Source organism: Macaca nemestrina, chromosome 19, assembly GCF_043159975.1.
Source record: "Macaca nemestrina isolate mMacNem1 chromosome 19, mMacNem.hap1, whole genome shotgun sequence".
Classification (NCBI taxonomy): Eukaryota; Metazoa; Chordata; class Mammalia; order Primates; family Cercopithecidae; genus Macaca; species Macaca nemestrina.
Genome location: NC_092143.1, coordinates 60,154,240 through 60,168,080, shown reverse-complemented (window position 1 = coordinate 60,168,080; position 13,841 = coordinate 60,154,240). Strand labels below are relative to the sequence as shown.

General features: G+C 37.4%; 1 protein-coding gene across 6 annotated transcripts in view; it reads right to left on the bottom strand.

The window, feature by feature from the left end:
* Positions 1-13,841, bottom strand: part of LOC105498224 (trafficking protein particle complex subunit 8) — a 116,611-nt gene that overhangs the window by 39,030 nt on the left and 63,740 nt on the right. For all 6 annotated transcript variants that reach the window (XM_071085496.1, XM_071085498.1, XM_071085497.1 and 3 more), the window contains 4 exons: positions 7,139-7,363; positions 6,090-6,198; positions 3,583-3,777; positions 3,010-3,140 (listed from right to left, as the gene is read on the bottom strand). In XM_071085496.1, the coding sequence (XP_070941597.1) occupies positions 3,010-3,140; positions 3,583-3,777; positions 6,090-6,198; positions 7,139-7,363 (660 nt within the window). The remainder of the gene's footprint in view (positions 1-3,009; positions 3,141-3,582; positions 3,778-6,089; positions 6,199-7,138; positions 7,364-13,841) is intronic.

Below are 13,841 nucleotides of genomic sequence, written 5' to 3'. Positions count from 1 at the left end.
GAGAAGGATAAGCAATCGATTCAAAGATGCCACTATCCACAGACCTGTAATCTAACCTACTCAGAAGGCTGAGGCAGGAGAATCACTTGAACCTGGGAGGCAGAGGTTGCAGTGAGCCAAGACGGTGCCACTGCACTCCAGCCTGGGCGACACAGTGAGACTCTGTTTCAAAACGGGGGAGCATATCAAAGATGCCGCCACCAAGATAATAAAACCCTGAGAGAAAATACCTAGTTGCTCATAGTCAACAATGGCCAAAATGCTCATTTAATTTAATCTTACAATAATAGCAAATTTCTTCTTTTGCTCTGACCAGCCTCTTTTTCAAAATTGGTCAATTACATAGAAAAGGTAATGGTGGGCTAAGCACGATAAAGGCAGACAGGTGGACAAAAAGAGCAGTGGAAGAGAGGCAAAAAAGGCCTGTTTCCCCTAAAGCATTCTCTGGTCATGTAGCAAAGCAGAGCTAACTGCCTCATACTGGCGATAAACCTGATCCTCATAAACACTATTATACTTTTACTATGACATCATTTAGCACAAGAAACAAAAAACTCCCTACATTCCAGTTCGGCATCTTAGTCCATCACCATCTTAGTCAATTTCTTCATTTCTTAGTCACGAAAAAATCCAAAGAGTTTGAAATTTATAAAAAAAAAAATATTATTTTGGCCGGGCGCGGTGGCTCAAGCCTGTAATCCCAGTACTTTGGGAGGCCGAGGCGGGTGGATCACGAAGTCAGGAGATCGAGACCATCCCGGCTAACATGGTGAAACCCCGTCTCCACTAAAAATACAAAAAACTAGCCGGGCGTGGTGGCGGGCGCCTGTAGTCCCAGCTACTCGGAGGCTGAGGCAGGAGAATGGCGTAAACCCGGGAGGCGGAGCTTGCAGTGAGCCGAGATCGGGCCACTGCACTCCAGCCTGGGTGACACAGCAAGACTCCGTCTCAAAAAAAAAAAAAAAAAAAAAAAAAAAAAAAAAAAATTATTTTAAGAAATACTTCATCATACAAAATGAAAATATTCACTTAACTTTAAACCTCCTTTCAAATCTCCCATATTGAATAGACTAATATACTTAAAAAGCTAACAAATCTTTTTAAAAACGTTTCCAAGTGTAATTGTTCATACTCTTCTAATGAGTATTCCAGGCATCCAAAACATTAGAAAATTGCAGAAGTTGCTAAAATTCAAGTCAGAATACAGTCTGGGAAATCTCAGTCATTCAAATTATTAACAATGAATATAAATAATACAAAATATCTTCAACAAATTTAACCAGCAAGACTTATTTATTTATTTAATTTTATTGTTTGTTATTTGTTTTTTGTGTGTTTTTGAGACAAGATCTTGCTCTGTTTCCCAGGCTGGAGTACAATGGCATGACCTCGGCTCACTGCAGCCTCAAGTTCCCAGACTCAAGCAATCCTCCCACCTCAGCCTCCTGGGTAGCTGGGACCATAGATGTGTATCACCACATCTGGCTAATTTTTAAATTTTTTGTAGAGATGGAGGTCTCACTATGTTGCCTAGGCTAAAGCAAGACTTAAAATAAAATAAGGCAATCTTTAAAAAATCAAAACACTTGAGCACTAAAATGCTGGGGTATTTCCCAGTTCCAAAATCTCGCCCCCTTTATTTTTTGCCACATTATTAAAGCATTTAGCAAGGTAGTATTAAAAAAAAGCAAGTTATATAACAGATACTGATGAATAAACTAATAAATTAGTAGTTAAATATATATATATGTGCGTGTGTGTGTGTGTATATATATATATATTTGTCCAAGTTATTTCATTTATAGTCAGTTGGATATTAATAAACTATTTGGCCAGATCATTTCTGCTTCAAAATTAAATATCTTAAATATATAAAAGACTTATTAGACATGGAAATGAAAAGAAAAAATACAAATGAAGTTCTGAATAGACAATTCACAAAAGAGGAAAAACAAATACAAGAGTTCAACTTCACCAGCAATCAATGAAATGGAAAATAAAAGTTAAGATGGCATTTTTAAAATATCAAATCAATAAAGTTTTTAAGTAATACTGCTTACTGTCATAAAGATGAGACACCCAAACCCATATGCTGCTTAGTAAGAAGCTCATTGGTATGAACTTTTGTGAAACCAGCAGGGCACTAAAATACTTTTCCCTAAAATCTTCACTTCATGCCCTGGTATCTTCCCCACAGAAATAATCTAAAGGTAAAAAGCCACGCACAAAAATGTGCACCACAGAATTACTATGATAGTCAACAAATGGAAACTTCCAAAAAAAACTACCAAAGATAGTAAAATAGTTTATGATTCACCCATATGATGTAATATTATGCAAAAATAAAATATTAAGTCACTTTGATATCAGAATATGCCTATAAAACACAGAATGTAAAAAGCAACATACATAGCATGAAGGAATCCCAAATATGTGGGAAAAACATACAAATGAAAATAACTGGAAGCCTGGTGCGGTGGCTCATGCCTGTAATCCCAGCACTTTGGGAGGCTGAGGCGGGAGGATCATGAGGTCTGGAATTGGAGACCAGTGTGGACAACATGGTGAAACCTCATCTCTACTAAAAATACAAAAATTAGCTGGGCGTGGTGGGTAAGCCCATAATCCCAGCAACTCAGGAGGCTGTGGCAGGAGAATCGCTTGAACCTGGGAGGCAGAGGTTGCAGTGAGCCGAGATCGCACCACTGCACTCCAGCCTGGGCAACAGTGCAAGACTCTGTCTCCAAAAAAAAAAAACTGGAAAGATACACAACAACATGTTAAAGTGGTTATTTCTAAATATTATGAAGACAGATGGTTTCGCTTCTATTCCGTATGTTTTTCTGTATTTTCAATTTTCAAAAATAAGTACGTATCACAATTTTTATAACTAAGGAAAAATAAACCAAAAAGAAGTATAGCTCACTGAACAGAGTAAATTGAAATGTTACTACAGCATCTGTTAGGCTGTAACTGAAACATAATTACAAATACCTTTTAATAACTTACTAGTTGTTTAACTTCTTCATTATCCTTTTCACTGAAATCTTTAGGATGAAACTTCCAAAGTAATGACAAATCAGTCAACAAAAGTGGAACTTTCAAAGGGTTTCTAAAAGCCACTTCCACTGTAATTGGTTCTATTAAAAAAAAAAAAAAGCCTCAATTAATAACTTTAATAAACATCACACCTCATGCTCAGCTTCGATTTTCTAAATGCATCTTGCTTTCATAGCTCTGCATTTCTGCCAAGACTGTCCTTTATCACCTTATAAATGTCCACGTATTACGGATTCAGTTGTAATACTACATTACCTCCTTGAAAAGATTTCCCCAATTTCTCTGTACTAAAGGATGCCATTCCCTCTTCTATATTCCAACATCACATTGCAAATTGTTGTAGAAGAGTCCCCATTGTCTGGTTTTATAAATGCAGCTCAGTAAATTATGAGTTCCTAATTTATTTTTGCATCCCCAGCACCAATTATCTTTGCCAAACAATAAATTATCTTGATCAGGCTGTAAGTAAAACAAACAAACAAACAAACAAACAAAAAACAAATAAAAATTCAAGTATATCACCTTCTACAACAGCAAGTGGAAATCTTGAATTATCTGAGTAACTGTTCAAACAGTATTGTGTGGGATGAAAATTGGATGGAATTACTCCTTTGTTAACCACAGAAACAACTTGTTCCTCAAGTTCTCGCCACTGCTGAGAGGATTCAGAATCATATTCTTGATCAAGACTTACATGAGTAGCTGCTTGTTTTTCACCTAAAAAAAATTTGTAACAACACGTTTATGAAGACTTGCCCACAAATAAAATGTACTTTAAATAAATATAAGGTACAGAAATAAATATATATATACACACATTCACACTTGCCTATTTCTAATTCTGAGTGAAAAATATACTCTCATTAACCCTAGCTTATCTGGATTTTGCTTATGATACTGATGTTCTTTTCCTCCTGACTCTGAAAGAATGTATTTTCCCTTGTGTCCACAAGCAATTTTTATATGAAACATTTCAAATATACAGAAAAGGCATGGAGACTAATATAACAAATATTTGTATACTAAAATTTAACAAATGTCAACTTTTGCCTATGATCCCAAATATTTTTTATAAAACAAACATCACAGATAGAGTCAATGTCCTCTCTGCACTCCTCCCCTCAATCTTATTACTCTCCTTCCCCCCTACTGGCATTACTTCTTCGCAGAGGTATTCCAAAGTTAAAGTGTATCGTTTTCATCCAGGATTTTACCGCATAAGTATATACAAAAACAATGCATAAAATTAGTTTGTATGTTTGAAACTTATACTGTAATTGACTCCTCACTCAGCATCATGTTGTGGGAAATGTAGAATTAGCATGAATTCTCATGTACTGCAGCGTAAATCCATTATGTGAATATACAAAAATATATCAATTAATTCTCTATTAGGAATTCTAGTTCTTTCACTCTTCTGCTATTACAAACAATGCTACTACGAATATGACAATTTCTTAAAAAAAATACTAAATCATATCTCAAGGACAAACATACTGATTAAATTCAAATATAACAGCATTTAAAATTACAAAGTTTAACAGCCATCGAGAGCTTTAAAATATATGTATTTATACAATACATTTGTATAGATTTAGGGGGTACAAGTGATGTTTTGTTATACAGATATATTTCCCTGGTGGCAGTCTGGGCTTTTAGTGTAGCTATCAACCAAATAGTGTACATTGTACCCATAAGTAATTTCTCATCCTTCACTCCCTACCCTCCCAAGTCTCAATGTCTATGTGTACACATTATTTAGCTCCAAACCCACTTATCAACGAGAGCATGTAGTATTTGACTTTCTGTTTCTGAGTTATTTAACATAAAATAATGAAAAGCTTAATATATTTACACTTTTGTTCCATTATTGCCATCCTAGGGCTCAATCCTAAAGAAATAATGCTGCATTTTTAAAATAGTCTTAAAAGAACAGCAGAACACTGGTAACAGAACATTGGTATTCTCTGCTTCCATGTACATTTGAAAATTTTCATAATAAGACAATTAAAAAACAAATTTTATCTACAAAGATGTCCATCACAATACGATTTTTTTTTTTTTTTTGGAGACAGAGTCTTGCTGGAGTGCAGTGGTGTGATCTCGGCTCACTGCAACCTCCGCCTCCTGGGTTCAAGCATTTCTCCTGATTCAGCCTCCCAAGTAGCTGGGACTACAGGTGCATGCCACCACGCCCAGCTAGTTTTTTGTATTTTTAGTAAAGATAGGGTTTCACCGTGTTGGCCAGGATGGTCTCAATCTCTTGACCTCATGATCTGCCCACCTTGGCCTCCCAAAGTGCTGGGATTACAGGTGTGAGCCACCATGCTTGGCCACAATATAATTTTATATAAGCAAAAGATGGAAACAGTCTATATATATCAAGTGGATGTTAAAATAAAGTACTTTATAAGCACTGAATAGAGTATCTTACTAACATTAAAAGTTTATGAAGATTATATAATAACAAAAGCATTATTTATGTGAGAAAAGCTGTTGTAATTACAACTGTTTTGTTTTCATTGTTTTTAGTTTTTAAAGCTGGGAAGAAAAACACCAAAATAGTAGTTATCTTCAGGTGGCAGGACAAAAGAAGTAATAAAGAGCTATTCATTTTCTCTCTTTTTTTTTTCTTTTGAGACAAAGTTTCACTCTGTCGCCGGGCTGGAGTGCAGTGTCGTGATCTTGGCTCACTGCAACCTCCGCCTCCCAGGTTCATGCCATTCTCCTACCTCAGCCTCTTGAGCAGCTGGGACTACAAGTGTGTGCCACCACACCCAGCTAATTTTTTTGTATTTTTAGTAGAGACAGGGTTTCACCATGTTAGCCAGGATGGTCTCGATCCTGACCTCATGATCTGCCGGCCTCAGCCTCCCAAAGTGCTGGGATTACAGGAATGAACCAACCGCGCCTGGCTGAGCTATTAATTTTCAAATATTCAACTATACATCGTTTTTTAAATGGAGAAAGGAAAAAAAGTTTTTTTTAAATTGTCATTAGGTAATTAGGCTAAATAAAACTTCACTAACCATCTGCTGGTCGTCTGTCATGGCCAAAAAAAACCCGTGTTGCTGAACTGTTAATATATGGTAAAGGAAGCTGTGGCAAAGGACCATCTGGTGACAGCTGACTTACATTCTGAGAGAAATATAAAAGGGAAAAAAAGAGGTAGTTTTTGTGAAAATGGTATTTTTGTTTCCTCATTTCTTAATACACAAGGCATTAAAAAGATGTTAAGCAAGAATATTAAGATATACAATTACTAGTTTTATTTCACGTATCAGTCATAAAATTTTACAACTCGGAAGAACTTCAGATATTTATTCTGTCTCAAAAGAATCTTACTGAGGCTACTCAGCTGATTATCTGGATGTTAAACGTGCAAAATTTATTTTAGTAAGCGTTTTACTTCTTATGACTCATTATACCATCCTATCTGCCAAAATTCTAACCCATATAATTTCAAATTAATAAAGTCTAGACCCTAAGGGTAGTTATTTTCTGCAGGATAGATATAATATGCTCTATTCATAGGCCCTGGGAAAAGATTTACAACTTCCCATTTTTTCCATAAAACAATGCTTTATATGTTGTATCTGCTTGCCTCAGTGAAACAGTCCTTCTTCCTGTTAACTTTTTGGCATTGCACCATAATAGCCTGTCTACTTTCCACAGATCCATACCTCCTCATCTTTCACAAGGAAAAGAACATAGAATGTCCATCTCCAAAGGATGGTAAAGAGAACCCACTTAAAACCAACTGTAAAATCGGTTATGAGTCTATAAAAGCATGATGAATAAAGAATCCAGAAAACCCATGGAATCTTTTTTTTTTTTAAGATCCTAAGAATAACCATAAATCAAGTATTCATTGTAATATTAAAATTCTCTTTTCAAGAACTGTGGAAGGGGCGATGTAACCAAGATCTATAGCCAAGAAGCCTAGCCTGCCACAGCTTGTTTATGACTGATAACTACATATATTCTAATAAAACTATCCTAAGATAAGGTAATAAATAAACACTTTTCACTAAAATACAGTTTTAATATCTACTCCTGAATGAAAATAAGCATTCACCTTGTAAACATAAAGATATTCTCTGAGGAAAGCCCCTTGTTGAGCAGCAGATTGTTTACTTTCATTGATTAAAATATGCCTAAAAGCAGACACAGCATTGTCCAGTTGTCTAAGAGTATAGGACTGGCGCCCAATAGTGAAGTTAATGTGATCCTCTGCAAGAGACCAGCCTTTTCCTTTATAAACTTGCATGGCTTGACAATAACAGCGTAAAGCATGCTTTTTCTGTAAGAAAATAAACAAAATAATGTATTATATTCCAAATTTGTTTGAACTAGAAAAAACAAATACAAACACACACATAGAAACAATTAAGTAACTGGTTCTTCCTCTAAGGGAGACTGGGATAATGAAGAAAATAAAACTAACATTTATGATAATCCCTTCACAACTATATACGGCATGATATAGATTAAGTTACCTGAGCCATTGTGTGTGTGTGTGTGTGTGTGTGTGTGTGTATGTTAGAGAGGAATAGGGGACATAAAGGAGGGTAAGGGAGACCAGACTGCTTTGACATCTGCCCACTACTTCTCCGAGCCACAATTTCAAAACGTCAACTTCAGAGGAAAGAGTTTACTTCTCAACTTGACTTTATCTACCTCAAATTCTTTCTGGAAAAAAGCCAAGGAATATGTAAACAAACAAACTTCAACATCTAAAATGGTTAGATTTCACTAATACTATGATGAAAAAAATGTTTTCATACTCTAACTAGAAGCATGTTTTGTCTTCAAAGAGTTTCTTCATATTAAGTAAAACATCAAACACATTTATCAAACTTTTTTCTTGCCTACAGAGACTTACGTTGAATGTATGTGGCTACATATGCCAGAGTACACATACGCCATAGTATTCCACAGCACAAAGTCTAATAATATACAAATAAACTTTTTTTTTCCTACATTAACAATTCACATACTGGACCAACCATGCTGATCCCAGCCTGCCAGCCTGCCTGCCTGCCAGCCTGCCTGCCTGCCTGCCTGCCTGCCAGCCTGCCTGCCTGCCTGCCTGCCTGCCTGCCAGCCAGAACTCACTGGCCAGTCTTGTGACCACTGAAAGGTTATACCTCATGCAGTTCAAACAAAGCAGTGGGCTAGGACAGCAGCACAGTAAACACTGCCTGGGCCAGACAGGACTGCATCAGGTGCTACCACAGCCTCCTTTTTAAGGTGCTGTTGCCAAGTGTCAGGGCATACTTCCTGGTGTTCGGTGCATCTACTGCAGGACTTAAGAAGAGCAAGAGATTAATAATATACCAGAATGATATACAAAACGTGTGTTCAAAATGGAAAATTGCAAGGAATGCCAAAATCTTATGAGTATTGTAGTAAGAATGCAGTATTTGTGGCGATAAACATCACCAATGTAAAAAATCAAAAGAGGTACACAGAAAGACAGATTCTGAATGTTCTCACTCATATGTGGGAGCTAAAAAAGTGGATTTCATGAAGATAGAGAGTGGACTGGTGATTACCAAAGGCCAGGGAGAGTGGGTGAAGGAGAATGAAGTTGATTAATGGGTACAAATATATGGTTTGATAGAAGAAATAAGAAGACCTAGTGTTAGATCAGCAGGGTGGCTATAGTTTACAACAATCTACTCTACATTTCAAAATAGAGAATTTGAATGGTTCTAAGGTGATGGATATCCCAAGTACACTGACTTGACCTTTATAAATTATGTGAATGTATGAAATTATCACATATACCCCAAACTATGTATGTCTACTATGGACCAATTTTTTTCAAAGGAGAGTATTTTCTTCCAAGATCGCTTACAGCCGGGAGGGGTGGCTCACGCCTGTAAGCCCAGCACTTTGGGAGGCTGAGGCGGGCAGATCATGAGGTCAGGAGATCGAGACCATCCTAGCTAAAACAGTGAAACCCCATTTCTACTAAAACTACAAAAAATTAGCCAGGCAAGGTGGCAGGCGCCTGAAGTCCCAGCTACTCAGGAGGCTGAGGCAGGAGAATTAGGTGAACCCGGGAGGCGGAGACTGCAGCGAGTCAAGATTGTGCCACTGCACTCCAGCCTGGGCGACAGTGCAAGACTCGGTCTCAAAAAAAAAAAAAAAAATGATCACTTACTAGGGACCTCAGATGCCAGCTCTCCTCAGAAAGATCAAAGTAATTAATGGTCCAAACAGAAAACTGAAAAAAGACAACCAAGATCAGATGAAGAGCGCATGGAAAGAAACTAGAGTGCAGGAAAGGAAAACAACAAGAGTTTGGCAGGGATCGACCACTGAGGTACACAAAACCCCACAGAATGGGTAAGTGGGAGTACTTCTCTGCTGCCCTCTCCCCTCTGATCATCTGTTCACCATCCAACTGATGGTGAGTCCCTCTGCCCTCATGACCCAGGACAACACTAACAGTGGCAGTTTGAGAACGTCCCAGGGACAAGGATGGGGGTGGCCAACTCACACAGGCATGCCCGCCCTCCTTTCAGGCCTGAACTGAGATAGTAGATACCACTGCCTTGTCCAGGAAATCTCTGCTCTTGAATCACCGCTGCATCACCAGATCCCTAACATGTTCACAACTGCTGTGACATTAGCAAGTTTAGGAGACCAGTGGGTCCTCAGAGAAGGTGTGAGACCCATGGAGATGTAACCCCTAACTTAGGCTGCCCCTAGAGGAAGCGGGGACTGCAGCCTGCCAAAGCCCCACCTTGAGACAAAGGTAATGCAAACAAGCAACAATCGCTGAAGTGGGCAGCCCCAGTGGCTGGAAATGAAAATGAAGAAGGGCTCATTTCCCGCCCACCCCATCCACTATTGTGGACACAGGAGAGGTTCTCCCTGCTGGGAGCTGGCAGATGTATTCTTGGGGAAAGCACTTTTCATGCTTTCTGTGATGGCTCCATCCAGTTAAAAACGAGCCCACGGCCAGGCATGGTGGCTCAAGCCTATAATCCCAGGCACTCTGGGAGGCCGAGGCAGGTGGATCACCTGAGGTTGGGAGTTCGAGACTAGCGTGACCAACATGGTGAAACGCCGTCTCTACTAAAAACACAAAATAAGCCAGGCGTGGTGATGTGTGCCTGTAATCCCAGCTACTTGGGAGGCTGAGGTAGAAGAATCGCTTGAATCCGGGAGGCAGAGGTTGCAATGAGCTGAGATCGTGCCATTGCACTCCAGCCTGGGCAACAAGTGACAAAACTCTGTCTCCAAAAAAAAAAAAGTGATCCCATATCAACTGGGCTTGCAGGAATGGCAAGGCCCAATTCTCCCTCCCTACAGAGAAGCATCTGGGCAACAGAAGGTGGACAAGCCGCAAAGTTGTTTACTCTGTACTACAGGAAGAAATTCTGCCCTGAACCCATTTTGGTGGTAGCTGCCCATTTTGGTGGAAGTGTACTCTGGCCAGGGCCCAATGGACAAAGTCTACATGAACTGATGGTTGTGAGCCCTCTGACAGGGGCGTGATAAGGAAGCTTCTGTCTGCTCAGGATGAGTAACTGGTGCACCCCACCCGAAAAAAGGATCAAATAATCTACAAAGTAAATATTATCAGACTAACAAACAGACTTCTCAGAAGAAACCTTACAAACAAAAAGAGATTGGGGGCCTGTTTTTACCCTTCTTAACGACAAAAAAAAAAAAAAAAAAAAACTGCTAGCCAAGAATTTTATAGCCTGCCAAACTAAGCTTTATAATTAAGGAAAAAATAGTCTTTCCCAGACAAGAAAATGCTTAAAAAAATTTATCACCACCCGACCATCTCTACCAGAAATGCTCAAAGGAGTTATAAACATGGAAAAAGGATGATACCTGCCTGCTACCATAAAAGTGGTAAGTACATGTAAGTACAAAGTTCAAAGATCCTATAAGGCAGTTATATAATTGGGACTACAAAGCAACTAACAACATTATGACAAGTACAAAACCTCACTTACAATATTAACCTTGAACGAAAATAGCTTAATTGTTCCACTCAAAAGACAAGATCCAAGCATATGCTACCTACAAGACCTAATAAGATAGACCTAATAAGACCTAATAAGATGGGTCTTATTACACAGAATATAGGTCTGTGTAATAAGACCCATAAGCTCAAAGTAAAGGGGTGGAGAAAGATCAATTATGCAAATGGAAAACAAAAAAGAACAGGGGGTTGTTATACTTGTTATCAGATAAAACAGACTTTAAACCAACGACAGAAAAAAAAAAGACAAAGAAGGGAATTATATAATGATAAAGAGTTCAATTCAACAAGAAGATTTAACCAGCCTAAACATATACATACTCAATACCAGAGCATACAATTTTATAAAACAAATACTACTAGACCGAAGAAAAGACAAACAGTCATATAATAATACTGGGGGACTTCAACACCCCACTGACAACACTAGACAGATCATCGAGGAAGAAAACTAACAAAGAAACTCTGGAATTAAATTGGACTCTTGACCAAATGGACCTAATAGACATCTACAGAACATTCCAACTGACAACCACAGGATATACATTTTTCTCATCTGCGCATGGAACAGTCTCTGAAGTTGACCATATACTGAGTCACAAAGCAAGTCTCAATAAGTTCAAAAAAGTCAAAATCATTATCAAGGATCTTCTCAGACCATAGTGGAATAAAATTAGAATTCAATACCAGGAGGAACTCTCAAAACCATACGAGTACATGGAAACTAAAAAACTTGGTATTGAATGACTTTAGGGTAAACAATGAAATTAAGGCAGAAATTTAAAAAAATTTTGAAACAAATGAAAATAGAGAGAGCATATCAATACTTCCGGGACACAGCAAAAGCAGCGTTAAGAAGAAAGTTTATAGCACTAAATGCTTATATCAAAAAGACAGATCTCAAATTAATAACTTAATGTCACACCTAAAGGAAACAGAAATAAGAACAAACCAAGCCCAAGCTGGCAAAAGAAAAGAAATAAAGATCAGAGCAGATCTTAATTCTTTAAATGAAATCAAGACCAAAGAAATCATACAAAGTATCAACGAAATAAAAAGTTATTTGAAAACACAAACAAAACTGATGAGAATACTAGGCAAGATTAAGCAAGAAAAAGAAAATATGATTTTAATAAGCACAATCAGATATGACAAATGTGACATCACAACTGATACTACAGAAATACAAAAGATCCTCAGAGACTACTATGAACCCCTATACACACAACTAGAAAACCTAGAGGAAATGGATTAATTCCTAGAATCATAAGATCTCCCAAGACTGAATCAGGAAGAAACTCAAATATTGAATAAGTCATTAACTAGTTACAAAATTCCATCAGTAATTAAAAAAAAAAATCAACAAATGAAGCCCAAGATCAGCTGGATTCAAAGCCAAATTCTACCATATGCACAAAGAAGAGCTGGTACCAATTTTACTGAAAGTATTCCAAAAACAAAAATTTATATATATATATATATATAAAGGAAGAAAGATTCCTCCTTAACTAATATCATCCTGATATCAAAATCTGGCAAGGGCATACACACAAAAAGAAAACAAATCAATACCCATGATTAACACAGGTGCAAAAATCATCAATAAAATACTAGCAAACCAAATCCAGCTGGACATCAAAAAGTCAAATTAATCACAATCCAGTGGGTTTTATTCTAGAAATACAAGGATGGTTCAATATTTGCAAATCAATAAATGTTACTCACCACATAAAGAGAATTAAAAACCATATGATCATCTCAATAGATACCGAAAAAGCATTCAATAAAGTCCAAAATCCCTTCATGATAAAAACCCTTAACAAACTAAGTATTGTAAGAAACATACCTAAAAATAGTAAGACCCATATATGACAAACTTACAGCAAACATCATACTGAATGAGGAAAAGTGGAAAGCATTCCCTCTAAGAAGTGGAACAAGTCAAGGATGTACACTCTGCACTCACACCACTCCTATTCAACATAGTACTAGAAGTCCTAGCCAGAGCAATCAGGCAAGAGAAAGAAAGAAAAAGCATCCAAATAGGAAGAGGAAGTGAAATGATCCTTGTCCAATGATGACAAGATCCTATACCTAGAGAACCTAAAGGTTCCTCCTAAAGACACTAGTCGTTAGGATAAATGACTTCAGTAGTTTCATGACACAAATTTAACGCACAAAAATCAGTTGTGTTTCTATACAGTAACAAAATTAAAGATGAGAACCAAATAAGAACTCAATTCGATTTACAACTGACACACACACACACAAAACAAAACACCTGGAATATATTTAACCAAGGAGGAAAAAGAACTACAAAACACTGATAAAAGAAAGTACAGGCACAAACAAGCAAAAAAAAATCCCATACTCACAGACAAGGAGAAATCAATATAGTTAAAATAACTATATTGCCCAATCTACAGATTCAACAAACTATCAAATAAATAATGTCATATTTCACAGAATTCGAAAAAACTATTCTAAAATTCATATGGAACCAAAAAAGAGCCTGAGTAGCCAACAAAGTCCTAAGCAAAAACAAAGCCTGAGGCATCACATTCCCCAACTTCAAACTACACTACAAGGCTATAGTAACCAAAACAGCATGGTACTGGTACAAAAAATAGACACATGAAAAATGGAATAGAATACAGAACTCAGAAATAAAGCAGCATACCTGCAGATCTTTAACAAAGTCAACAAAATAAGCAATGGGGAAAAGGACTCCCTATTCAATAAATGGTGCTGGGATAACTGGGCTAAC